This window comes from Lutra lutra, chromosome 4 (genome assembly GCF_902655055.1).
Source record: "Lutra lutra chromosome 4, mLutLut1.2, whole genome shotgun sequence".
In the NCBI taxonomy this organism is placed as follows: domain Eukaryota; kingdom Metazoa; phylum Chordata; class Mammalia; order Carnivora; family Mustelidae; genus Lutra; species Lutra lutra.
The window spans coordinates 124,463,261-124,490,068 of NC_062281.1; the positions used below are offsets into that span (position 1 = coordinate 124,463,261).

The 26,808-nt window shown below is 39.1% G+C and overlaps 1 protein-coding gene across 1 annotated transcript in view; it reads right to left on the reverse strand.

Annotated features, from left to right (window-relative positions):
- Positions 1–26,060, reverse strand: part of LOC125099172 (calcium-activated chloride channel regulator 2-like) — a 39,857-nt gene extending 13,797 nt beyond the window's left edge. Inside the window, exons 1-11 of the mRNA XM_047728559.1 lie at positions 25,355–26,060; positions 24,126–24,263; positions 21,111–21,261; positions 17,896–18,004; positions 16,670–16,829; positions 14,524–14,751; positions 10,424–10,654; positions 9,414–9,591; positions 8,305–8,411; positions 5,786–6,010; positions 2,968–3,238 (exon numbers count right to left, since the gene is read on the reverse strand). Coding sequence (XP_047584515.1) covers positions 2,968–3,238; positions 5,786–6,010; positions 8,305–8,411; positions 9,414–9,591; positions 10,424–10,654; positions 14,524–14,751; positions 16,670–16,829; positions 17,896–18,004; positions 21,111–21,261; positions 24,126–24,263; positions 25,355–25,540 — 1,984 coding nt within the window. The 5' untranslated portion in view covers positions 25,541–26,060. The remainder of the gene's footprint in view (positions 1–2,967; positions 3,239–5,785; positions 6,011–8,304; positions 8,412–9,413; positions 9,592–10,423; positions 10,655–14,523; positions 14,752–16,669; positions 16,830–17,895; positions 18,005–21,110; positions 21,262–24,125; positions 24,264–25,354) is intronic.
- Between the last annotated feature and the right edge of the window lie 748 nt (positions 26,061–26,808).

Below are 26,808 nucleotides of genomic sequence, written 5' to 3' on the forward strand. Positions count from 1 at the left end.
TTGATTACTAATATTTGATTAAATCATTAAATAATAAGCTTTACACTCCCTTCTTTCTTCCCATTTTAGCAAATCCAGTCATGGTCATAGCTACTTTTAATATTAAAATCCAACAGTTCCTTAACTTCTCCCTGTGATTCCTTAACCTCTAAAAAATTATTTTCTGAAGGTGAATGAGTTGGGCTTCAGTGCTAATAAAACATTTAATAATCACATTTAGAGCTCTCCTTCTTACCATTGAAAATACTAGTTTCTCATGGAAATCAAACATTCTCTTTTTGTTTATGGTTATAGATTCTTAAAGATAAAAGCTATTCTGTTCCAGGAAATAAATATAGATGCATATATACACATTTCATATAATTTCAAGGGATTTATAAACATCCTACAGCCCTGATGAAAAAAAATCTGGTAGTTTAAAAGGTAATGTGAAATTAATTTCCTCATTAGAGGGTACATGGAACTGTTGTTCTAGATTCTGAGGGATTTGCTGGCTTGGGGTTTGACAGGCTTTGGTTCCATCCACTGTGCTTTGCTTCAGGAGGCATTTGGAAAGCTTGGCCAGTGCTAGACTTTCCTTAAGAGCAGTTCAATTCCGAACCAAGTCCATGACTAAATGGCGGGGAGGCCCAGACTTCAGGATAGCAGTGCAAGGTATAGCTTAGCCCAGGTGCAGAACTCTTCAAGTGCAGTCGCACCGCCCCCCCTGCCCACCCCGGGCAAATGGCTTGTCCTGTCTCTGAGTCAGTTCACACCACATACTCAGCCTTGGCCCCTAGCTCTGTATCACTACTAAAGTGCTCTCAACTCCCCACTGCAGAGGCAGGGCTACTCCTTAATGTGAGAAAAGTAGGAGTATATTGAATTAAAATAAAAAGTGCTGAGCAACTTATTCTCATAATAGGTCTAAAATTTTTTTACCTATTGGAAAGTAATAAAATCTTGGTATTTAGTGGTTTACTGGTTAATTAGGTCAACCTATTTGTTAAGAAATGATAAAGGAAAATCTCTCCAAGCCACAGTTACTACATCCACCTCTTTTAATTCCTGATTCAGAAAGAAATGGGAAAGAACACTAGCTTGAAGGTCATGGGACTTGGTTTTAAGGTCTGGATTCACGACTTAGTAGCTGTGAAATAATCTCTCTGACCCTCAGTTTCTACATCTATAAAGCAGGGACAACTTATCTCACAAGACTGTTGCATTTTTAAATCTCAGAGTGTTCATGAGAAAGCACATTTTAAATTATAAGGCACTCCATAAGTGTACATTTTATTATTGTTCATGAATCTGACAGCATATAAATACTACTTCCATTATAAAAATAAGTTTTAGCTATGTGTTAAGTATTGGGGAAAAAAAACAAACCTAAATTTATAGTTTGGGTGCCTAGGCAATACTTTCCACTGTTTCTTTCATTAGAGTATAATTTTTTTTGAGTGAAAGAGTGTGAGCAGGGGGAGGGACAGAGGGAGAGGGGGAGAGAGAGAATCTTAAATAGGCTCCATGCCCAATGCAGAGCCCAACACTGGGCTTGATCTCATCAGGCTGAGATCACTACCTGAGCCACAATCAAGAGTCTGACAATCAGCTGAGGCACCAGGCACCCCTAGAGTATAAATTTAGACATCGAATAAATGAAATGGTTCCAGGGAATAAATATAAAAGATACTGAGTTGACTCAGGTGATCTCTCCTAAGAGAACAGGATCTATTCTCCAGGCCAGCCCGCAGGCTGAAGCAAAGGAGAAGCGTTCTGCAAAGTGTATTTTTGGACTATATACAGAAATTAAAAGGTGTGGCCACGGATAAGCAATCAGAGCATGAGACATTCATTTGGATCCATTCCAACAGGCAAAATGAGAGGACTTCTTTGTTGTTCCTCTGAGGTAGATTTGAACTAAAATCCTTTGAATGAACTTTTGTCTCACAGACGTCGTGGGGGATTGACATAGCAAGATGCTAACGGCTTGCCAAAACCAATACTATTGAAAAATCATTATCTTTCAAACACCAGAGTGCAGGAGTATGGTTTATTAGGAGATCAAACACTTGTGGCTACCCACATAGATTCTGAGGTCTGTTGTCCTTCTGAGAATTTAATTTAGGTAAAGAACAGAACAGAAAGGATAAAACAACAAAGGAATTTGGTTTTAAGTCAAAAAGAGTCTGAAAGATCTAGAAGCTGCTATTTCCTGGTCTGATGCTGTGCTGTGTGTGAGGTGTGATGACGAGGCTCTGAACTCCATGTGCAGAATGAGTGCTTGAAGTAGGGTTTTTTTTTTTTCTTTGACTTTGTTTTCCCAGTGGTGGGAAAACCTCCATCATGATTCCACTAGCCTTGCTGGCCTGATCATCTTGTGAACAAATCACACATGTAAACACATAAACACACTGGCTCTTCCCTCTTATCATCCCTGCTCCTTGGCTAAAGAATAGTCTGGGGTTATCTCCTGGGTCATACGAGCAGTTTCCAATTTTCTCTTCACTTCTGGGCCTGAGGAGACCACACTGCATCTTACTTCTTGGGTTTTCATTTGCTATTTTAGTTGTCCAATCTTGTTATTTCAGTGAATAATACAGCTGGCAAATCTTAGAGGAATATGGACATGTCCTGAGGACATAAAATCTGTTCTCTGTGACCTCGATGAGCTGCTAGTGTCACTGGCCAAACAAAAACTAAGACCTAGGTGTCAAGCTACTTCCTCCCACCCTTTTGTTCACCCCACAGCCACACCGAGGAACCTGAAGGACACTTCCCAAGTTCACATTCTCTTTCCTTGTGCAGTCGGGACCCATAACTACTCAGTATGTCAGTGACTCTCTTCAGGACTTGAAAATCTCAAATAATTCGATGAGAAAAATAATCGAATTGAAGGACTTTTACAGATAAGTTTAAGATTGATAACACAACAACAGCTCTTGAGTACGCGAAAAAAGACAAAAACGGCATGACATTCCTAGTTACCTGCTCCATTGTCAAAAAGGTCCAGTGCAACAGGGTCTGCAGCCTCTGGCTCAATTATAGCGGTAACAGTAGCATTAAGGATGGGATAAATCCCCTTTCTCACATTTGCATAAATCATCACTGGATGGGGGAAACGGGTGCTATCTCTTTCCACAAAGGCTTCCATAGTAGCAGGGGGCATGGCTGAGCTGGAGGCACGAGAGGTCACTGTCACTTTCAAGAGTTGACGAGAATGGTGGGTATTGTTCAGAGTGTAGGTCCAGAGCCCAGGCTGCAAAACAAAGTCTTTTTGTTTTGTCACATGTGAAGCAAAAAACCAACCCTTAATTTTAGCACATAAGTCTAAGCTCCTAGGGGTTTTATTTTGTTGATGCTGTATCTTCTGAAGTAACTACAGAAGAATGTCAGGAAAAGTAATATCTGTTAAGGGATAACAATTCACTGTTTACATGGCTTTCACAGAACAACCCACTTTTATTGTTAGGTAACTCTTTAGGGAATTATACCATGAACTTCTTTGTGGGGAAGACATATTTTAATTCACATTTTTAGAAAATAGTGATAAGTGTCTGGCTTCAAAGTATTTTGTAAATATTAATTTGAGCCCCTTCATCCAAAAGAAATTTCAATGTTTTTATTCCTTTTCTACAATTGAGAAAATTATAGCAAACTAAGTTGATGATTATGATTTATGTGAATTGGATTAAAAAGCAATAGTATCCTTCCTTCCTTTCATGTCCTTCAACCCCCACCCTGAATATCCAGAAATCTCAAGCAACAAAACCCACATACACTACTGCAGACCAAGAAATGGAACACAGTTTTTTAATAAGCCAGGATTCTACAATGTCTGTGTTGAGGAATATATAGAAATATTTCTAACTACCATTGTCTTTTACCTGTCTAGGCTGCCTGGGGCAACCTGCAAAAGAATATCAGAAAGAAAAAAAAAAAAAAAAAGCTTAAACTACAAATAACAGAAATTTGTTCTTTGGATAAGATTAATATAAATATCCTTTTTTCCCATTCTTGCTGTTGCTTTTTTTTTTTTTTTTAATTTTTAGAGAGAGAAAGAGAGAGTGAGCATGCACAAGTGGGGGGAGGGGCACATGGTGGGGGGAGAGAGAGAGAGACTCTCAAGCAGGCTCCACACCCTACATGGAGCCCAATGCAGGGCTCTGTCTCACAACCGTGAGATCATGAACTGAGCCTAAACCAAGAATTGGTGGCCCAACTGACTGAGCCACCCACACACTCCACTGCTGCTTCTTATTAAACCCTAGAAGCAACAGGAGGAACACAGTAGAGCTTGAGAGGAAAGAGAAAGCAGCAAGTGGTTAAGTTGTGACTCAATGTGGAAAGTAAAGATGCCACCACACCCTACCCAGCCTTCTTCATTGGGATTCATGTGCTTGGCCATTTTCCTCTGAGGTCATAATTCAAGTATTAAGATCCTCTATTTCTTTCTTTCTTTCTTTCTTTCTTTCTTTCTTTCTTTCTTTCTTTCTTTCTTTTTTTTTGTAATCATAACATCAGTAACAGACACTTAATACAAATCTCCATATCAAAACCTTCTCTTTGGATGTAATGTGTGTTTTGCTACAGGGCACCTAATGCAGACTAAGAGGTCAGGCAAAGGCAAAAAAATAGGTAAAGTGTTCTTGGTTTTTACAAAGAATATGATGTGGAAAGAACATGATGAGTTGAGAGAAAAGTAAGGAGAAGCAGAGCAGAAAGTGTTTGGGAAGAGGGTTAAGAAATAAGCTTGGGCAAGAGTCAGAACATAAACGGCCTGATATATATCAGTAATCACATGGATTTTATCCTGAGACCACCAATGAGTTTTGAATAGGAGATAGGTTTGATCAGATTCATGCTTCAGAAGAATCAGTGGGGTAGAGGTGAAGCCCAGACGCAGGGAAGCCCCAGCAGAGGCTGCAACAGGGATCTGGGACCCAGGAGAACCGATGGTGCTGAGGAAGGACTGCACTCGGGCAGTGTACGAATGGACCTCATTAATTCACCACCCTGCTGAGAACCACTAGTGGTTTTGTTTTGCTTTAGGACTCAAGCTTTTCTTGCTTTTATGGGCATACAGAGCCCTTGCTGACATAGCTTCTGTTTGTGTCTAACCTTATCACTTCCTCTCTTTCTTTCCCCTAAATCTCCACCTTCCATGCTGCTGTGTAGTTCATCCATGTTGACCTACTTGTAGTTCTATGAAGAGCTATATTCTCTTTTTTTCTGAGCCTTTCTATGTGCTATTTTCTCTGCTGAGAATATCGTTGACACCTCTGGGCCTCTTTATCCTTCATATTTCCATTTTGATGTTTCTACTTCAGGAAGCAGTCACCTTCCCCTGAAGCCTGCGCATCATTCCTGTATGCTGAGTATGCTGTTCTCATTCCTACCAGGGTATTTTATTGTAAAGCACCCAGAAAAAGACCCAGCACATAGCAGATTCTCAAAAACATGTATTACATATATTCATATTATAAATTCTAGGTATAGTTTTTTTTTGGCTAAGCATATAGATAACTGTGAATTTTGCAAAGAAGAAAGTAAGCAAAAAAATTATTTGTACTATGCACATGTTAATTTCCAATGTTGAAAAGACTTTGAAATCCATTATTTGATGTTTTGAACCTTAGTTGTTTCTCTTAAATCTTTAACATTCACAAAATGCATTTGTATGAATTTAAAGTAAAATTTTGATCAGAGTAGGATTTCTTTATACAGTGCACTTAATTATGTGATTCAGCTGAAAGTTATGTTCTTAACTATGAGTCATCATTATGAACAAGCTCACAGTACCTACCTCAGCAGTTCCGGGAACACAGAGACGAGCAGTCTGCAAAGCTGGATTGGTGGTAAAATTATTTGTGTAATATTTTCTTCCATTAGGATCATATAATAAAATCTCGGGGGGGCCACCGGTCTGCCATGTGACTAGAAAGGTAGTGTCATTGCCCACACTGTTATCCACAGTCACGGCGTCTTTCAATTGATGGTGAGGTTTAACATTTTCACCTGTACTTTGGAGCTGTTTGAGAAAATACACATATATGTGAAAGTTTCTAGTGTAGGCATAAACTTTTCATCTTTTTCTTTATTTCTGGGCAAACCAAATAAGTGGGCAAAAATAAAGATAATTTATTGACATGTACTATATTTAGATAAATTACTTTTCATAAAAACACTTTGCCAAAGCAAAATATTGTATACTATAGGAGTACAAAAGATATTACAGTTAATGCAAGTGTCACTTCATTATTTTTTACAGAGAGATTTTAGCTGTTCCATACTAATTCTCATCCAAATCAACATTAGCCTCAGATCAGCAATTATAATAACAAGCTTCTAAAAATTTTTTTGTGAATGTGCTGAAGGGTTTAATTTATACATTATCTCTTCAGATACTTTTATGGGCACGGAGCCTAGTGGGAGGCTTAAACTCATGACTCTGAAATCAAGACGTGAGCTGAGATCGAGTCAGCTCTCAAATGATTGAGCCACCTGGGCACCCCTACTTTTATATATTTTAATAAGGAATAAAACACTGAGTTTCAGGAGGCTTGGGTACATTGAAATAATTATTTAACCATTCACAATAATCCATGTACACACGTGTGTATGTGTATGCATACAACACATACAGAGTGCAAGCCCATGACAGCACTGTGCGAAATGCTTTACATATGTTATCTCACTTAATCCTCATGAAAACCCTCTGAGGTGAGTACTGTTGTTATCCACATCCACAGATGAGAAGACCGCAACTTAGAGAAGTCATGTGTCCAGTTGTCACATGGCAAGGACCTGACACCGGGATAGAGCCCAGGCAAGCTGACATCAGAGACCCCACATTTAATCACTCTGTAGTCACAACAGACACAAGTCAGTAAATAACTTGGAAAATTTTAATTTATTAAATAAACATACTGTGTAATGTTCTGTAATATTGCTCAAACTTGAAAGCATGTAAAATTTTTGGTAGATGACAGCAAAAACACTGTGGATTATTTGTTCAAGTCTATTTTACAAGTGTTTGTGGACTGCTGACTACCAGGACACATTCTGTGCTGGGCCTGAGCTGTTGAAGGGGATCTAGGTATAGTTTCTGCCCAAGGTCTAGTGAGGTTAATGACATACAACTGGGGAGAGGTGGCCAAGTTTGGGAACATGAGGCTAGCTTGAGCCATATGAATAATATTTTGTTAAAATTTTAAAAAATTTTTTGAACATTTGTTTTTTTTTCACATTATTAAAGAAGAAATTACATGGTAGATTATTTGGAAGAGCCCATTGCAATCTAATTTATAATATATGTTCTCATTTATGGTTCACTTTTTCTCACTTCTAATGATGGAATTGTGGTTATTGCCTTACAGTGTACACATAATCTTCATGTTAAATATTTTCTAAGAATAATTTAACTGCCTCCGTTGTTCACATCAAGTCATTAACTTGGCAGGTTCACTTACCATCTGTAAGGAAACAGCAGATAAAATTTTGTCCAAACCCTCAGTTAGGTTCAAAATATCTTTAAAGCACCTAGAAAAACTCTGGCCCTTTGAAAATGGCTTGATTCGAGAAAGCCTTTGTGAGCAAAATCTAGTAAATTGCAGTAGTCAAAGAGATATTTAAATTTTTTTAGAATTTAATGAAATAGTTGATACCGTTAATATGAGGGAGAAGCTTCAAAGAAGTTTTTAAAGAAGCCAAAAATGGTAAAAGATTATGACTGATGAAAGTTATTATAGAACTAAAACTGAAGACACAGTTTCTTACTTTTCTTCTTGGCCTTACTTCCACCCCACCTCCACCCTCATTTTGAGCTTTTAGGAAGGAGCACGCTCTGCTTCCAGACCTTAAAAGACTGAGATAGCAATTGGAGATTACTCCTAGGGTGAAGAAGAACAGACATCAGGTAAAAGTGAATCTGGGCTTTGGTGAGACCAAGAAGCTCATTAAAAGCCTTCTGTCTGGGTGCCTGGGTGGCTCAGTGGGTTGAGCCTCTGCCTTTGGCTCAGGGATTTCAGGGTCAGTGATTTCAGGGTCCTGGGATCAGGGCCCGATTGGGCTCTCTGCTCAGCAGGGAGCCTGCTTCCCCCTCTTTCTCTGCCTATCACTCCCTCTCTGCCTACTTGTGATCTCTCTCTCTCTCTGTCAAATAAATAAATAAAATCTTTAAAAAAAGAAAGCCTTCTGTGCAAGAATTATTACGTATTTAAATAAGATTAATGAGGCAGTTTGCAAAATTCATCTATTTTTCTTGCTTCCTCCTCCCTGCCCCTCCAGCCCCATCTGTAGGTGTAACACCAAGCAAAACCTGACCTGAAAATGTTGTTGAAAAATGTCTCCGGTTCCAGAGGAAATTCTACTGAAAGCATCAATCATGCTGTTGGAGTTTGAGTTATCTGGAACAAAGAACTTTAAACCTCCTGAAATACATGATTAGGATGTTAACTATTAAAATGTATAAAATAAAACAAAAAATAACATGTTAGGTCTTTTTCAACAACCTTTCTTGTGGGGAAGGAGTTGGGCTTGACTTGCTTTGCATGGTATCCTTCCGGCCGCATGGTAAGCAGCAGAGGTGAGTGGTTTTATCTGTTTTGTTCACAACCGTAATGTCAAGGTCTAAGTCTCTGTCTGGTATAGGATAGATAATTATTAAATATTCTTGTAATTAAAGTAATTTCTAGACAGCCTAGGGTAATTGCTATCTATCATTGCTATATATTTACATTTTTCGTTTATATTCTGAAAACATTGCTTTCAATAATAATTCAATAAAACCCAGTTTTCAGTTTTTAAGTCAGCAATAGTCATTTTTATTAATTATAAGGAATAGTAGATAAAATTATTTCATGCCTCATTTGGAACAAAAAAATATCTATGTTACAATATGGTATGTGTCCTTATCATGGAAGTTAGTGCATTTAATCTTAAACATATTTTTACCTCTGTGATTATACATGCTCAGATTGGTTTAACAAAGAAATGATAAAATTATATTTTCATTGTATCTATATAACTGGCACCTTCTAAGGAAAATATTTAAAAGTCAGGAAAATTTGGGGCACCTTGGTGTCTCAGTTGGTTGGGTGTCCAACTCTTGATTTTGGCTCAGGTCATGATCTCAGTGTCTTGAGATAGTCCACTGGGAGTGGAATCTGCTTGGGATTCTCTCTTCTCTCTCTTCCTCTCCTTCTACCCCTTCCCTACCCCTTCTCTCTCTCCCTCTCTTAAAAAAAAAGTCTGCAAAATTTTGGCAGATTTTAACAATGATTTCTGTGTTGTTTTCCTTAAGATAACTGTTTCAATTTTTTTTCACTTAGGCCACACATTTTATTGACATAATCTGAGCTTCATGGTTGTGCTTTAAATATTCAAGTTAGAAGGAAGTGCTCTAAACTATAAGTTTGTAGAAATATATTTACCTGTACGATGTGATAATTCCTCTAGATTTTCAACCACAGATGAACCCAGGGCAATGGAATGAATGGTTGAACCACTGCTGAGCACGGTGAGTAAGCAGTTGCCAATATGCTCATCATCTCCACTAGTCACTAATATCATCACAGAGCCATAGGCTTTTCCATTCAGTTTTTCAACCACCTGAACACAAAGTATCAGTCATTTGGAAGGAAATAAAATCGTCTTATTGAACAGAAGAATTAACTCATTCCAGATTCCCCGCCTGTGAGGCATATGCCTCTTTGAGGTCTTCTGTGGCTTGCTGCTCTCCATGCCCATCCCCATTCTGTCCTCAACTCACTCCATTCCAGGACACAGGACTTGTCACCCTACATGCCATTACTGGTTTGCTTGTAGAGAGGGACTCTTCCTGTTCGAATCATCACAGCATGCCCCTGGTTTAGAATAGGGTCCATGATAGAGGATATGGGGGCACATTCTTATGTGTTATCACTCCCTCTGATGTCCAGTGAATGACCACCAAGAGGACTTAGAGCAGTGGTTCTCAACCTTGGCTATACGTTAGAATTAGATAGGTCTAGAATGACTACACACAGAAGACAGACAAGCTGATTTTGACCGGGAAACCTGAGTAAAAATGGCTACAGTTGGGACAGTCCCAGAATGGATAGGGACAGTGTTAGAAATTGTCCAGATGATGCTGAAGTCCCCCAGTCTTGACCATTGTTATTTATTATTTGTTTACTCATTCCTTCAATAAGCATTTATGGAGCAACTATTATGTGACAGGTACTTTGCTAGACACATAGGGCTTAATGCTAAATAAGATATGGTTCCTGACCTTAAAAATAATCCATCACTACTATCTTACAGTTAAGGCCATTATGACCACACTGTAACAGATAACCCCAAGTCAAAATCTGTTATCAGAACAGATAACCCCGAAACAGATAACCACAAAATGAAGGAAAGAAAGTGATGGTGATTTGAGGCATGGGGTGCTCTACTGTACCTCAAATCCCTTCTTAAGCCCTGAGCAAATGCTGGTTTCTGCTTCTGCTGACACAGTCATAGGCAGATGTGAAACCAACAGCTTTCGGTCATCATCGCTGTTAATTTGGTGTAGCTGGGCTCTGATCTCCCCTTTGCTGTTGAAACTGACGATGCCCACAAAGGTAAGGATTTCAACAATATGCACCAAGTAGAATTCTGCTGCTTGTTGCAGTTGAAGGAGTCTGTCAGCCTATGTCCCAAGAAGAAAAAAGAAAAAGAAAGAAAAAGAATAACATTTGATTGTAGATGAAAGTATGACTAAACAACTTCATCAGCAAATATTTATGGAAATCATTTAGCAATGTCAGATTGTAATTTTTTGAGCTGTAAAAGTGTGATGCAATGCTGGAATCTTGTTTGATTAATTGCAAAAAAAAAAAATGCTTTTCAAGGAGGGGGGCGTGGTTTAGAACCCTGCCCCCAATAAGCTGCTTATCTTTACCACTACCTAAGAACACATCATCCCACTCTTTCTCTCCAGCTCAGAATTCAAGATCTATGAAACCAGTTAAAACCAGATTTGTAACTGCTTCTTTTATTTTTTTATTTATTTATTTTTTAAAGAATTTATTTATTTATTTGACAGAGAGATCACAAGTAGTCAGAGAGGCAGGCAGAGAAAGAGAGGAGGAAGCAGGCTCTCTGCAGAGCAGAGCCCAATGTGGGACTCGATCCCAGGACTCTGAGATCATGACCTGAGTCAAAGGCAGAGGCTTAACCCACTGAGCCACCCAGGCACCCTGTAATTGCTTCTTTTAAAATCCAGTCTGGGTAACAGGAAACACTGCCAAGAGACCTGATAGTAGAGAGAAGTAGCAGTTAGGATATGTGTGCTGCCACTATGCTCTGTTACAGTGGTCATCTTAGGCTGGGCACTTCATCTATAAAGTGAGCATAATAGTATTTTTCTTATTTACGAAAATAGAATTGCTATGAGGATCAACTGAGATACATATATGGCAGTACAGTTATACTTCGAAGTGTTAACCAGTTACAGAGTGGTATTAACGACCAGGTTTGGGCAGGTGATAATCCTGATGTTCAGCAGGGTCACTTGTTCTGAAGGCTGTGAGAGCAGCAAGCTGAGCTGCAGTGACTACCTGCTCAGGGATCACTGTAGTCTCTGTCTCCAACCCAGACATCTTCCTTAATATCTGGACCTACATTTCACATTGCTTAGGAAACATCACCAATTTAACATCCCACAGGTGTCTCAAACTTGACACACTTTGAATTCATTGCCTCCCTTCCCAAATGCTGTTTCCCTTACAGTATTGGGAAAGAAGTTGGTAGAGTGGATGAAGCAAGAACTTTGACACCCGCCTTCAACTTTTGCTAATTATGTGACCATAGAGAAATCGCTCATCTTTTGTAGCTTCAGTTTTCTCATCTGCAAAACGGATTTATAGTCAGCACTCAGTAAATAGCACCTATTTGCTAACCATGTCATCAAGTCATCATTCTTTTTTATAATTAATTCACTCTTATTAATCAGGATTTCCACTTTCAACTAGTTAAGCTAAAAGCCTGGAGCTGTCTTTTATTACCCCTCTGTTATCAGCCCCCATATTCTTGAACAAGTCCTATCAGCTCACTGTCTTAAATTTCTCTCAAGTTCATATTATCCCTCCAACTTATCTGCCATTTCCTTAGACACATCCAATGTTAGTTATAACCACACTAGCTGATGTACTTCCCCCAAACACATTTTTCTAATTTTGCCTGTTAGCCACTGTACAAATTCATCCCTTCCCTGGCCTTCCTCCCTTTTTCTCCTTCACATTATCTAACCTAGCAAGTACCTTCTCATTCTTCAAGATTAACTCCAAGTTCATCCTCTCAATGAAGTCTTTATCAGTCACTTTCTTCTACGGCACTAGATACTTCCTCATCAATGTTCCCACAGCAACTCACACCTCTTTGGAGCCTTGTCACATTGTATTATATTTATTCACATGTGCATGTTGTGGATCCGTCATTAGATTGTGAACATTTTTTAAAGACTTATTTATTTGAGAGAGAGAGTGGGGGGTTGGGACAGAGGAAAAGAATCTCAAGCAGACTCCCTGATGAGCATGGAGCATGTTGTGGGTCTCCATCTGATGACCGCAAGATCATGACCTGAGCTGAAATCAACAGTCAGACACTTAACCAGATGAGCCACCCAGGTGCCCCAGACTGTGAGCATTTTGAAGTAGAGACTATGTTCTGTCATCTTTGCATCCCCCAAGCCAGAACAGTACAGGCACCTAATGAATGAATGGCCATGATGGTTCAAGGACAATATTGGCAGGAAAAGGGAAGGAAGCTTGTTTTGCTATGACTTTAGGCTTATTTCTCTTCTACTTCCTTTACGTATTCTCTCAAATAAAATGATCACTTTCACTGTACTTATTCTTCCTCAATAGAGGCAGCTAGCCAATATAAATTACCCTGAGACCATATTTTAGAAGATCATGCCCTAGTCAACTGCAGGCAAGCAAGATTACAAAATTATCCATATGCTGGATGTATTAGTGGAGCTCCTAATATTTCAGAAACAAGCCAAGAAAGGCAAATTTTCTGGGACTATTGATCTAGAGAATACAAGAGGATAAACTCTTCCTTAGGATAAGTACTATAATAAAATAGTAACTACCATTTCTGAACCAAAACCTTCATATTCATTTTCTCATTTATTCCCCCTCAATAGCTTTATGAAGTAGGTGGTGGTATGCTGGAAAATGTATTTTAAAAAACTGGATTTCTGGCAAAAGAAAGAGAGAAGAGAGAGACTTTGTTGCAATTGACAATTTCTGTGGGGCAAATATTCCCACCATGGCTGATTTCAAGCTGTCACTGTGACATCACTGAAGTCAGAGTTGGGGAAGAGATGTGTAGTAGTAGACCATACTTAAGAAATAATCTTAAGAGCATAGATCAGAGATCACCAGACATTTTCAGAAAAGGGCCAGAAAGTTAAATGTTTTAGGCTTGGTGGGCCATATGGTCTCTGTTGCAACTACTCAACTAAGCTGTTTTAACATTGAAGTGGCCAGAGATAAGATGAAAATAAATGAGTGTTGCTGTGTTCCAATACAGTTTTATTGATGGACACTGAAATTTGAAATTCATGTAATTTGTTCACATATCATGAAATATTATTATTTTCTTGATTTTTTTTTCTAAGCCATTTAAAGGGTAAATCCATTTTTGGCCTATGGCCTATGCAAAAACAGGTGGTGGGCCAAATTTGACCTGACTCTGGTCATGATAACAGTAAAAAATAGTAGGAAAACAATCAGAAGTAATGAGTTTTAAGCATGTATTATGTTTTTTAAAAATACATTTTACTTAACTCTAAATATACAGAGTTTAATTTTTAATAATGGCTATATTTAACTACTGGCTTGCAAATTTCCTAAAATTTAACAGTTGACTCCAGTGAACTAGTATAAGCTGATTCTGTCACAACACTAAAAGTAGGTATTATACTCCCTATTTTACAGATGAGAAAACAGTTCAGGAAGATTATTTTGCTCCTGATTATAGACAGCAAGTGAAGAAGCCAGGAGAGACTAAAATTTTAACCATTATCTGAGAGTGCTGGGTTTTCAGGAGTGGGTTTCTGGAAGGCTGTGAGCTTCCTGCATGACTGAGGTATGGTTTTCTATTCATGGTGACATGGAAAATACACACACAGTGGATATGTACCTCTTTGCAAACTCACCATCTCTTACCTCAGCAAAGGTCGTGTACCAGTGAGCAAAATATGGCCAGACAAGAGATTCTCTTACACGTCAGAGTTTTGGAAAAGGGTCTTGGTTGGAAAAAAGTTGCAATTAGTAGCAAAAAATCAGGGCTAGGGATTATCTGTGGGTTTCATTTATCTGCCTTATCTCAATTTCTGGCCTACATTCTAAATTTGTTCCTCCTGTCCCCAAGAAAAGATGAAATGCATGACGATTCCATACCTTTGGCCTCTCCTCCTCTGCCCTTAACCTCTGAAAATGAAAAGAATTAAAGACTTAAAAAAAAAAAAAAAGAATGGCTTACAGTCATTTTGGTTCAAATTATTACCTCTGCCATCTTACTGGACACATCTAGGACTAGACACACCACTTTGTCACCAGCCTGAGCAAGGGAGAACACAGGAGGAGGCGGAAGCTCAGTCCCATTCATGGGAAAGCTGTGGTTAAAGTCAGCAGAGTCTGTGATTACATCCCACACACTTCTGAGGCTGCACATTTGGTTCTGTAGGTTTGGAGCTTCTTGGTTGTGGGTATGTGCATTACAAAATTCAACTACCTAGAAAAAGAATAAAGCCTATCAGAGAATAAAGACACTTCTCTCATATTAGACATAATTCTCCTTCTCAAGCAACTAAAGTTAAACAGGCATGGTAAGCTGAAACATGAGATATCAGCAGTCCTTTATCACTTCAAAAATGACAGTTTACAAATATACCTTCACACCCTTTGCTTGAAACATTGGCACCCTTTCTTAGTCTTAAGAAAACAAAACAATCTTCCACCTCTGTTAGTATGATAGAGTGTTAAAGAAAACACTCTACAAGATGTTATCTGGGTCAGCCTATTCCTTGGAACTATAGTTAATGACCCACCTGTGCCTTTATTTATTGATCAGTCAACATAAATCTATCTAGTTCAAATATTGATCCCTGTAAGAATAGGATAAGGAAAAAAAAACCCCAACTTAAACCTACTTCCTGATCTTTCTCCCCATTTGGAAATAGAGATATAACTCAATTAATAATACCAAACATATGCCACCCTTTTTAAAAGTATGGTTTGCATTGCAAAGTAATAAGTTACCGCCTATTCCCAGTGGCTGTATTCCTGCAGAGTAGGTACTTCCTGCTAGCAGAGCCATGGGAGTTAGAGCCAGAACAAACCTTGCCTGTCCCATCTCTAACTTCACAGAAAAGGAAGCTAAAGCTCCAGAAGGTTGATACTTGCTCAAGGACATGGTTTTCTCAGTAGCATGGGGAGATGAGAATATAACCCATTTTGGGTTTTGTTATTTGTTTTTGACTCTTTTCTCTCTTTTGTGACTATGGTTAGAGGACTGTGAAATTTTTTTGACGGGATATTAATGATTAGGTCTTTCAAAGGATCATGCACAGTGTGGATGAAATACATGGAATTAAGTTGGCTTCCAATATTAAAGCTAGAAATTAAAAACATAATGGATCAGACAAATATGAAAAATCACTTTAAAGTGACAGAATGACTTGTAGCCTTGACTAAACCAGACTGAAGAAAAAAAGGTATTTAAAGAAAAGAATGCATCAATCTAATGGACGTTGGTCAGCCATGGAAACAGAAAACCTCAGAGGCATGTGTTCATGTGCTCCCGGCACCGTGGAGGGGAGATGACGCACAGACATGAGTTTTAGGTCTTTGTGAGAATGGATGGATAGATCAGGTCATGAAGAGTGATGCCAGTAAGTCTCTGCATCAGTCTCCCTCCTCTCTGATTCCATTCCCTCCAAGCAGGCTTCTGGTGAGAATTTGGCTTTTCCATGGTGCTTCCTTCAGAGAAAAAATGAACTGGCTAGAGAATGCAAGTATTGGATCCCCATGACAGAGTACGATTTTTAAGTAATAATGTAAAAAGTGGTATTCTAGATCCATACACTGGTCTCTTGCCAAGGTTGAATTTCTGAACCTGCAAAGCTAAGGGTTAGTTGATTTCTCTTGGTAAGACCTGGTTTTCCTTTTTAATTTCTGTACTATGCAAAACAAGGGAAAGAGAATTAGGAAACACAATTAAAATAAAAGTGGTTTGCTACTTGTTCTTCTTTTTTCTTTTTGGTGGAGATGCTGGGAAATGGTTTGCTACTTCAAATGAGAGAAATATAATCATGTATTATATCACTCTTAGTGACTCAATACATTTTTCCTCAATACTACCAGATGAGCAATTTATTTTGAAGTCTCCAGAGCTGTCTTGTTAAATCACCTTCCCTAGAAAGCAAATAATCATTTTTCTAAAGGAATTTTTTTTTTGGGGGGGGGTGATGATCTTTTGGGGCTTTCTTTGCTTTATCTGTGAAATAAAAACTAGATGAACTCTAAGTTCCCCAAGATCTAAAATTTAGTGAATCTTAATTGCCTTTTTGTTTAAATACTTCAAATATATCAGTCCATCTAGGGAAGAGATGGCATGTTGTAGGAGTTTGTCATTCCAAGGCCATACTTACAGAAGATAAACTTTGCATGAACATTATTGATGCAGTTGAATTTTGGGTGCTGTTGTATATGAACATACATCCTTCTTTGAAAAGTTTACTAATAATACAGTTTTCTTGGGGGCAAGGGCCTTTTTCACATACAAAAATGCCTGCGATGTCAGAAGAACACCTAAAAATAAAAAGAGAAATTGGGTCTATTTCAGAAATACTTATGTTTCTTCTTCATTGGCTCATATAATAATTTGTTTCAAGGCTTGTAGCTTGCTAGATACACATTAAAACATTTTAAAAACTGCTCTGTTAAGAAAGTTCATTAATTTAGATATGCACTCCATTGTGTTTTAAAGCATTTGATCTCGATGAGGAATTCTCTATTGCCAAGGATTTTGCCAGCTAAACAGGGTCAAAGGAAAAGATGCCAGGAAATCAGCAGGAACTTTTGGAGTCCCCAGGAGGAGCACAAGTGACAGTATGCTGAGTCACAGCTTCTTTGAGCTCATTGCCATTTGACATCAGAGCAGAAGAGAATGAACATGTAATGATGATATTTAAAAGGTTTCCTTCCTAAATAAGCAAACTCAAATCCTACTAATGAGAGTGAAGGACTATACAACCTTTAGAAAAGAAGTATCTTCCAATTGAGGATCAACTGATAATTGCTCAGTATCTACCAAAATTACAGCTGTGGGTACATTTTGATCCAGTAATTCTTAGAAGTTATTCAATAGATATATAGATCTGCCTGCATACATGAAAAATAATATATAGCATTATGACCTGCAGTGTTATTGGTAATAAAAAAACTGGTAACAACCCATTGTCCAACAATAGGAGACTGGTTGAAAATGAGTGAGATGGTACATCCACACAGTGGGACACTAAGCAAATATTTTTAAGAAAAAAAGAATGAAAAAACTATATATTCATATTTATTTGGATTTGCCTGAAGAAATACTTAAAAAATAAACAAGAAACTAATAAAAATGGTAACCTAGAGGGCACGAGAGAAATAGGGTAAAGACAACAGTGGGAAAAAATATCTTAGAGTATAACTTTTTATATTGTTCTCATATTTGAACCACAAATATTTACCAACTTTTAAAAAAATGAAATAAAATTTAAAAGTTTAAAAATGAAAGGATCTCTTCCTTGTGAGATAGGTTTTAGCTACCATTATCAACTTCATTTTAGAGTTAAAAAAACAATGAATTTTAAACATGAGGAAAAGTACCAACCTTGTTACTTTAATTTGATTTTGCCCATTTATGTAGAAAGGTTTCTCATCATTGTATTCATCGAACACACCCCAACGGAGATGGGCCCATTCATGGACAAATACTCTACCTGTGGAAGAGAGAGCTTTGGTTTTGTGTTCCTGAAATCTCAGCAGTGGGCTTTGCTAACTAGTGAAGATGTAACATCACTTGACTATATATCCTCACTACAAAGGCTCGAGGTATAATTCTCTCCGACTTTTCACTTCCCCACCTTCCATTCCCATCTCCTGCTTTACCCTCTACCCTCATAAATGAGGCACTCTGAAAATATATTTAGTCCTGTAAATGTAAATACCTGAAACTAGTGATGAGCCCCACATTGTCTCATTTCCCCAGTGAAGCTGCCTAACACATTTCTGTTTAGCTTCTTACAGGCCTACCGTTTCAGGACTGTAGGAAGACAAAGAAGTTATCGAAGTACAGTGAACTGAATGCTTATTACCCGCCTCCCCCGCCCAAATTCCTATGTTGAAATCCTAATGCCTTATGTGATAGTATTAGGAAATGGGGCCTTTGAGAAGAGATTAGGTCACAAAGGTGTAGCCCTCATGAACGGGATTAGTGTCCTTATAAAAAGACCCCAGAGAGCTCCATCCTCTTCCTATCAAGTAAGGACGCAGAGAGGAGATGGTTGTCTATGTACCAGGAAGTAGGTACTAGACCCCAAATCTGCCAGTACCTCAATCTTGGACTTCCCAACCTCCAGAACTGTGTGAAATACATTTCTGTGGTGGATAAGGCACTCAATCTGCGGTATTGTTATAGCAGCCCAAACAGACTAAAATACCAAACAAACAAAGTTTTCCTCTTCTTTAGTCTGTGTTATCCAAGCATACCTACTTTTTCCTTGTAAGTAATCCTCCTCTTAGAGCAATGATCGAAACCCTGGGGCCAGAGAAGGATGAAGGAGTAAAAAAGATCATAAGCCTCCACTCCAGCCTGGACAGTCAGCTCTCTTTTATTTTATCTCTGATTCTCCATGACTGTATTTGTCTCCAACTCTTGGCTCACGGAAACCCCCATCCTCAGCATCAAATCCTTTATTTCTTTATCTCTACTTCTCTAAATCTCGGATTTCCTTCAGTGTTCCAATCAAAACTACTCCCCAGGAGAAGCTTTTGGGACTAACTCTCTGCCAGAAGTGCATTTTTCCTTTTTTCTGAATTCTTTTAAGTTCTAGGGAACCAGGAAGTGTTTGAAGAGCTGACTGGGGCTGCAGGTGTTGCGCAAGTTTGGGAACAAAGGAAGGGAGGGAGCTAAGGGAAGGTATTAAGGGCAAGTTTGTGCCTACTCAGGGAATTTATAAGTGCTGGTGAAGAGAGATTATCAGCACCTCATAGTTACGAGGAAAAGATTTTTTTTAAGTGTGTTTTATACAGAGTGTTGCCCCAGTTCCCGCCAGTCATACAGAGGATAATAACATCTATTTAGATTTAAATGGAGTTAAGTGAAAACATCATTTGAAAGGCATTACTTCTGTTAAAATCAGAAACAAAAAATTAAGCATGGGATAGTTAGCCCTGGACCTATTGATCTGTTCTCTGGACAGTTTTCCCCTCAGATCTCATCCACTAAACACCAGTCCCTAAATCTACAACCCTGCATTCTCTTCAAAACTCCAGCCACGACGTGGATGGAACTAGAGGGTATCATGCTTAGCGAAATAAGTCAATCGGAGAAAGACAACTATCATATGATCTCCCTGATATGAGGGAGAGGAGATGCAACATGGGGGGTTGAGGGGGTAAGAGAAGAGTAAATGAAACAAGATGGGATTGGGAGGGAGACAAACCATAAGTGACTCTTAATCTCACAAAACAAACTGAGGGTTGATGGGGGGAGGGGGTTGGGAGAGGGGGGTGGGGTTATGGATATTGGGGAGGGTATGTGCTATGGTGAGTGCTGTGAAGTGTGTAAACCTGGCGATTCGCAGACCTGTACCCCTGGGGATAAAAATATATGTTTATAAAGCTGTAAAAAAAAAAAAAAAAAAAAAAAAAAAAAAACTCCAGCCATCCAAACCCACCGCAAGCTGGGTCTTTCCACCAGGACAATCTGCTGCTCCTCTCAATCAACTTGCCTTTCACTCTGTAGCAGTCAGACCTCTATTTCTCTTTTTTCCCCTCTGGAATATCTCCCGTCACTTAGAGTTGTTAGGATTAAATAAAACAACATTTGAAAAACAAATAGCACAGCACCAGGCACATAGAAAGTTCTTGTTGTTCTTGGGGCGCCTGGGTGGCTCAGTGGGTTAAGCCGCTGCCTTCGGCTCAGGTCATGATCTCAGAGTCCTGGGATCGAGCCCCCCCTCCCCCCACCCCATCGGGCTCTCTGCTCAGCGGGGAGCCTGCTTCCTCCTCTCTCTCTGCCTGCCTCTCTGCCTGCTTGTGATCTCTCTGTCAAATAAATAAATAAAATCTTAAAAAAAAAAAAAAGAAAGTTCTTGTTGTTCTTAATACTCTTTCCTATCCTCACCTCACTTCTCCTATTCTTATTCAAGTCTTCGTTTCCTGCCTGGACTTCCAATTATTCTCCTGATACTCACTTTCCCTCTCATTGATTTGAGGGAGCCAGATTATCATTATTATACAGCCAGATTCATCTTCTGAAAACACTTTTATGTTGATTTCACTCCTGTGCTCATAAACCTTCAGTGGTGTGGGGCTAACTTGTGCAGTTGAGGCTCCACATCCCCTATCCCCTATCCCCCCATGCATTTCAGCCGTTTCTTCCACTACTTCACTACTCACAGTCACTTTGCACCATTAGAGTGGCTACTGCTCCTGTCCCTCAAACATGCTCTGAATTCTTCTGCTGCCACTGTTTATTCATACTCTTTGCCCTGTTCTCTCTCATGGTTCCATTTACCAACATGACGTTAACCTTGGAGAGTCTCCCCTTTGTGAGGCCCTTTCTGAGCACCCTTAGGGCAAAAGGTTCTCTCCTTCTGCTGAATTCCTATAGCACTCACCATCTGGGCCACTACGCTGGTGTCCAACTTTTTTCTGGCTCACTTTGTTTCTTATCTTTTCAAGGACACGTATCCTATCTCTCCCCATCCAGATGGTAAGTCCTGAGCAAGTTTCAGGTTCTTTGAGTTGCTTTTCAGCACCAAGCACAGAATATTGTAAATAGTTTTGTCCTATGTCTGTTTCTGGATTGATCACACTTACCTCGTGGTCCATAGCCAGCTATTAAGTCATCATTTAGGAGAAAGTTAGATGTGAAATGAATGTATTTTCCCTCTTCTCCACAACCTCTGTATTGTAGTGTGTATGGGTCATCTCCATGTGCCCCATACCGGCCAGTCACTATGACATTTGCCTAAATGAAAAGAAAGGCTTTATAATACTCTATATCCCAACTGTGATGCTGGTGACATAAACATACACATTTGTTAAAACACTTTAAACTGTACTCTTATGATCTGTGCATTTTACTGTATGAATTGTATTCCAATTTGATGACATCTTTTAAAAGGTATGTCTTATAAGTGGGGTTTAAAATGCATGCACAACTAAATATCGGTAAAATTATTTGGCACTTTCAAAAATATCTATATTTTAGGGGCGCCTGGGTGGCTCAGTGGGTTAAAGCCTCTGCCCTCGGCTCAGGTCATGATCTCAGGGTCCTGGGATCGAGCCCCGCATAAAAGGGCTCTCTGCTCGGCAGGGAGCCTGCTTTCCCTTCTCTCTCTCTGCCTGCCTCTCTGCCTGCTTGTGATCTCTGTCAAATAAATAAATAAAATCTTTAATATATATATATATATATCTATATTTTAAAAGCTTGGCAACTTTCCATGGAGTTTGATTGTTTCCATTTGACCTTCCCATTTTCCAGATTAGGATTTTCTCAAAAGTCCACACTGTGAAATTCTGACATTATAAAACCCTATAAAATATAATAAAAATATTTGAGTAAATGTTAAGAGCAATGAATGTCATTCAGACTGTTCTGTAAAGTGTCACAGCCTGTTGTGAACAGCTTTCTGTAGGTTACTTCACCAGTATGGGACAATAAGTTGTGTTTGTTTTAAGCCATATCCTTTCATTCCCATTATCAATTAGATCAGCAGTACAATCATTGGAATGAAGTTATATTTCATCTTGTACCCTGACCATTTCAACAATTATTGCCAAAACCAAAGAAAATATCTATTCAAATAACCATCTAGAGAATACAATTTTATATACAACATTGTTTCTTTTATTTCTAGGAAGAAACAAACATATTGTTTCAAGACTTACCATTAGAAGTTATGTCCTTAACTTTTTTTAAGCAAAGCTGATTTTAGAATTATAGATCTAATATGATCCTATAAATACACATCACATGATCACTATCTGTACCATATGTGTACTGTTTTATGTGTGTGTATGTGCACACCCCAGAGTAGAGGAAGGAAATGTTCTCATATTTATTTTCCATTATTTCTACAGTGTTTGATTTGTTTTTGCAATGAGCATGAATTACTTTTATAATAATTAATTAGTTTTATAAATTATAATTTATTAATTATAATAAATAATTAGTTTTCGAAAGATAAGAATTCAAGTCTGGAGCTTTGCAAAGCAACACCTACAAAAGGGCTACAAATGTCATGCCCTTGGATAGTTTTCACATGGACAAAACCTCATTTCTATGTCTGGAAATTTGTCCTGAAGCTAAAAGCAAGGAGAGCTTTGCTGGGCATGGAGTACTCAGAGGCTGTTTGGGGCTTCATTCTATTATAGACCATATATAGACCATAATACAGCTCTTACCCAGTTTTTCTATCTCTCCCTCCCCTCTCCTGCTTCCTACCTGCATTTGACTGTGGATTCACAGGGACAGGAGCCACCTTGCTTGTCCTTGGGTCCTCTATAGTGCCTAGCATGGCCCCTGTAGATAATGATAGTTCACTGTTTGCTTAATTGACATTTGAGGCTAAAGAAATCAGTATCCAACAGGTATAAAAATATCACTAAATGATTATTCTTTCTTTTAATCTTTCAGTTCAGTAATATTCTCATTTTTATTTTAATTATTCATTTCTCAGCCCTCCATTAGGATCAGGAGTATGACCTGGTTTTGATGCTAGTTGTCTCCAATACATCTTTGTTTCATGGGAGGTCAAATTGATTAATACTATCTACATAGATAACTAGAGACGGCATAGCTTGGTGCAAAGAGCATGGGTTTGGGAAGGAAATATGCGTAGATCAAAATTGTGGCTCTGTAATTTACTAACTGTTTGGGACAAAATCCTTACTTTATTTGAGCTTCTGTTTCCTAACTTATGGTAATAATTTGTGATAGCCACTAATTTTAAGGTGTGTAAGAACTAAACAATATATGTAGACTGCCTGGTGCTAAGTGAAAGCTTAAACACTGGCTCTCTCTAGGGGCGCCAAGGTGGCTCAGTCCACTAAACATCTGACTCGCCTCAGGTCATGATCTCAGGGTCTGAGACTAAGTTCCCACGTGGAGACTCCAGTCTGTTCCTGCCCCTTCTGCTAGCTGCCCAGATACTTGTTCACAGAAACTTCAAACAGTCATTTGCTGAATGTATTTGACATTTGTTTATAGCATGCAGACATAATCATGGATGCTTAACTATGACCTGCAGCTTATGAGAGTCCTTCGAAGGTTAAGTTCTTTTTGATTGGAAAAGAAAAAGCAGCCACTCCTCCCCTTCCCCCTTTCTGCCTTCCTTCTAATCACCATACTCCTCAAAAACCATGTCCTGGACGTGGGCTCCTGTGAAAATCTGCTAATTTACACTCTGGCGGGAGAAGTCAGTCATATTTTATAGCTTACGTTTCTGTCTGGACATGCATGTCTACTGCCCCTGCCTGACAGGATGGGAGAAGAAGGTAGTCATAATTGGAATTGTTCCCTGCACAGTTTATATACAGTAAAACCAGCTTTTGGTTGTTAAGGAAACATTTCAGAAAGGACTTAAAAGGAAAGAGGCCTTCTGAGAGGCTACTTAGACAATGGCATTTCGCTTATTTTTTGTTCCATAATCTGTACTCATTTATTATATTTCCATGTATCTTGTGATAACAATCTTCCCAATACTAGTTGTATGTTAATATCAATGACTTGTTTTTGCTTAAGTTTTCACAGTTAAAGTTTAAACAGAGCATATCTTGGTTGTTTTTTTTCTGGAGTTAAGCTCATTTAAGAAAACCCTGAATTCTTACCTTTTCATATAATTCTTGTTTTACTTTGCTGTAATTATTAGCTTTCCATGTGGCAGGTATTAAAATCTTTACATTTCTGAAAAACACTCTTCTCTTGGTAGCATTGAATAGGTAAAAAGAAGCTTCAGTTATCATTTCCTATAATCAAATAGAAGAAAAGCTTATCTTGGCACTTGTATATCTTTCATGTTTTGGTTTTCTGATTATACTTAAGTAAGCAGCAGTAAAGAATAATGAAAATATTTTAAAGCAGCCCATTTCTTTCAGAGATGGCCTTAGACTATGGGAAAACTTGGGAGTAAAATAAACCTCAAATGGTTAACAGTAAGAGATTTTAGGACACTAACAGTGAGTCTGGGTTTGCCTATGTAATTTTTCCCAGTTTTGTGAAAGACTTTTAAGCTTTTACCAAACAAATCCCTTTCATATCACTCCTGTGGGCATGTTCAAGACCACACCTTATGATCACACTGCTTTCTCTAAAGCAATGCCAACAGGAGGATCTTTTTTTTTTTTAATATTTTATTTTGACAGAGAGAGAGAGATCACAAGTAGGCAGAGAGGCAGGCAGAGAGAGAGGGGGAAGCAGGCTTCCTGCTGAGCAGAGAGCCCGATGTGGGGCTCGATCCCAGGACCCTGAGATCATAACCCTGGCCGAAAGCAGAGCCTTAACCCACTGAGCCACCCAGGTGCCCCCCAACAGGAGGATCTTAAGTAAGGGAGCTATGACCCTCCTCCACCACACTGAGGAAAATAGTCAATTATTTTACAGAACATTCAGGTGAAAAGAATTTTGCTCTTCGGCACTCCACCCAGACTCTCTTTCTGTCTGAGAATTCTCAGCCTCAGGATGGAATTCAACAACTTGATTTTAATAAGCACAATTGTGCTTATTCATCAGTCAAACATCTGGTCTTTGTTACCACAATAGGTTATTTTTTTTTAAGTTGCTACCCCAAAAACAGTCATGTTAGGAAAACAAAAAAAGCTAAAAGCGGTAGTAACCGGCAAGAACAAATCAAGGAGGGCTAGCTCAACACTCCGAGCCAAGACTACGCATAATTAAGTGAACAAACTGGCTGGACCATAATTATAATTTTTGGTGCTTAAAAGAAATGCTGATCTCTTTACTATCCCAATACAGACCAGGTAAGGTTGTTAGCTCTTTAAAGAAGGCTACAATCCTGTTCTAATGGGATAATGGTATTGATTTCACACCTGTCACTTACCTTAATGTTTGGGATGAGGTTCTGATCCTCGGATACCTGAGGATTGATTGCAACGAGTAATCCATCATACCCATTTTCTTGAAGCTGCACTCCGGCTCCCAGGAATACGAGTTCTGGAATTAGGGCCACCAGGAGAGTCACAAACTTCAGGCTGCCAAGGGGACCCATGTTGTCCATATGGGTCATGTTGTAGAGAAGCCTCCAGTTCACTCACACTGGTCCTACTGGGTACATTGCACCAGTTTGTTCATGGGGGAGCTGATACTTTCTTCCTGAACTTGGAAGGTCTTAGACCTTGTGGTGAAGGAGGTGCCTTTTTTTGCAAAACCTGGGTGGATCTCTCTGAGACCTGCCTCTACATGTCCTTTTCCTCTAGGCAACACCACACTTGCCTGTTCTGTGGCTGAGCTTCCTTTTGAATCACGGTTGGTCAAGAAATTACTCCTTATTCAGTATATCTTTTCAGAATGAAGGGGGAAATAAGACAAAAGGAGCTTGAAAGAGGGAAGCCTGGCTGGCTGGGCTGAAAAATCAGAGGATCTGGGTTGTTCACTCCACTTCCAGCAGAAAGAGAGAAATCTGTCGTGACTCTTCTCTCCTCATCCTTGACAACCTCCTCCATCCGTCAGCTGCACTCTGACTTCTACTGCTTTTCTACTTCACTCACATCATTTTTTGTTTGTTGTAAGATTCCCTTGTCTGCTTCTTCGGAATATTTGGAAATCTATCCTGCAGCCCTGTCCCTAGGGCCCTTGGGTCAGGTCATCTGGGCAAATTCTCAGCTGATGGCGGAGGGGAAGGTATCACATGTCCCCCAGGAAGGGCCAAGTGCCAGGAACTTAGATGCCTGGGCAGACCACAGACGCCTTTCCCTCTGCTCTTGCTGCCTCTTCTTGCTGGACCAGGGGAAAGAATACATTTCTCTTTCAGCACCTCTCTCCTGAGGGCAAGGCTGTTGTCTCAGTCTACCTTCCATTTTCCAAGGACCTATCACAGGGTCTGGTACACAGTAGGCGTCACAAATATTTTAGGAGTGATAATACTACCTGATAACTACCTAATGCTTTAGAGTTTACAAAGGACCCCATTTAAATGTCAATTCTATGATGTGGGCATAACTCTTCTCTTTTTCAGTGAAGCCACTGAGTCTCAGGAAGACTGAAAATGAGCCAACAGTGAAAGAAACTATTGTGTGATGACTTTTATCATGCTTATTTTATGGGTGACAAAACTAAGGCTCAGAAAATCTAAGTGACTTGTTCAAGGTTGTATGAGCATCATCATAATGCTAGAATGAGACCCATAGGTTCCCATTTCCATTGTTTTTCACGATATCACATTGTCTTGTTTTCCCAGGGAACTGGAAATAAAGTGAGCTTTATTAGAAATATAGAGCTTCAACGTTGAGGGACAGTGATGGAAATTTTCCTCTTGCTATCCCTCTGCTTGGAACC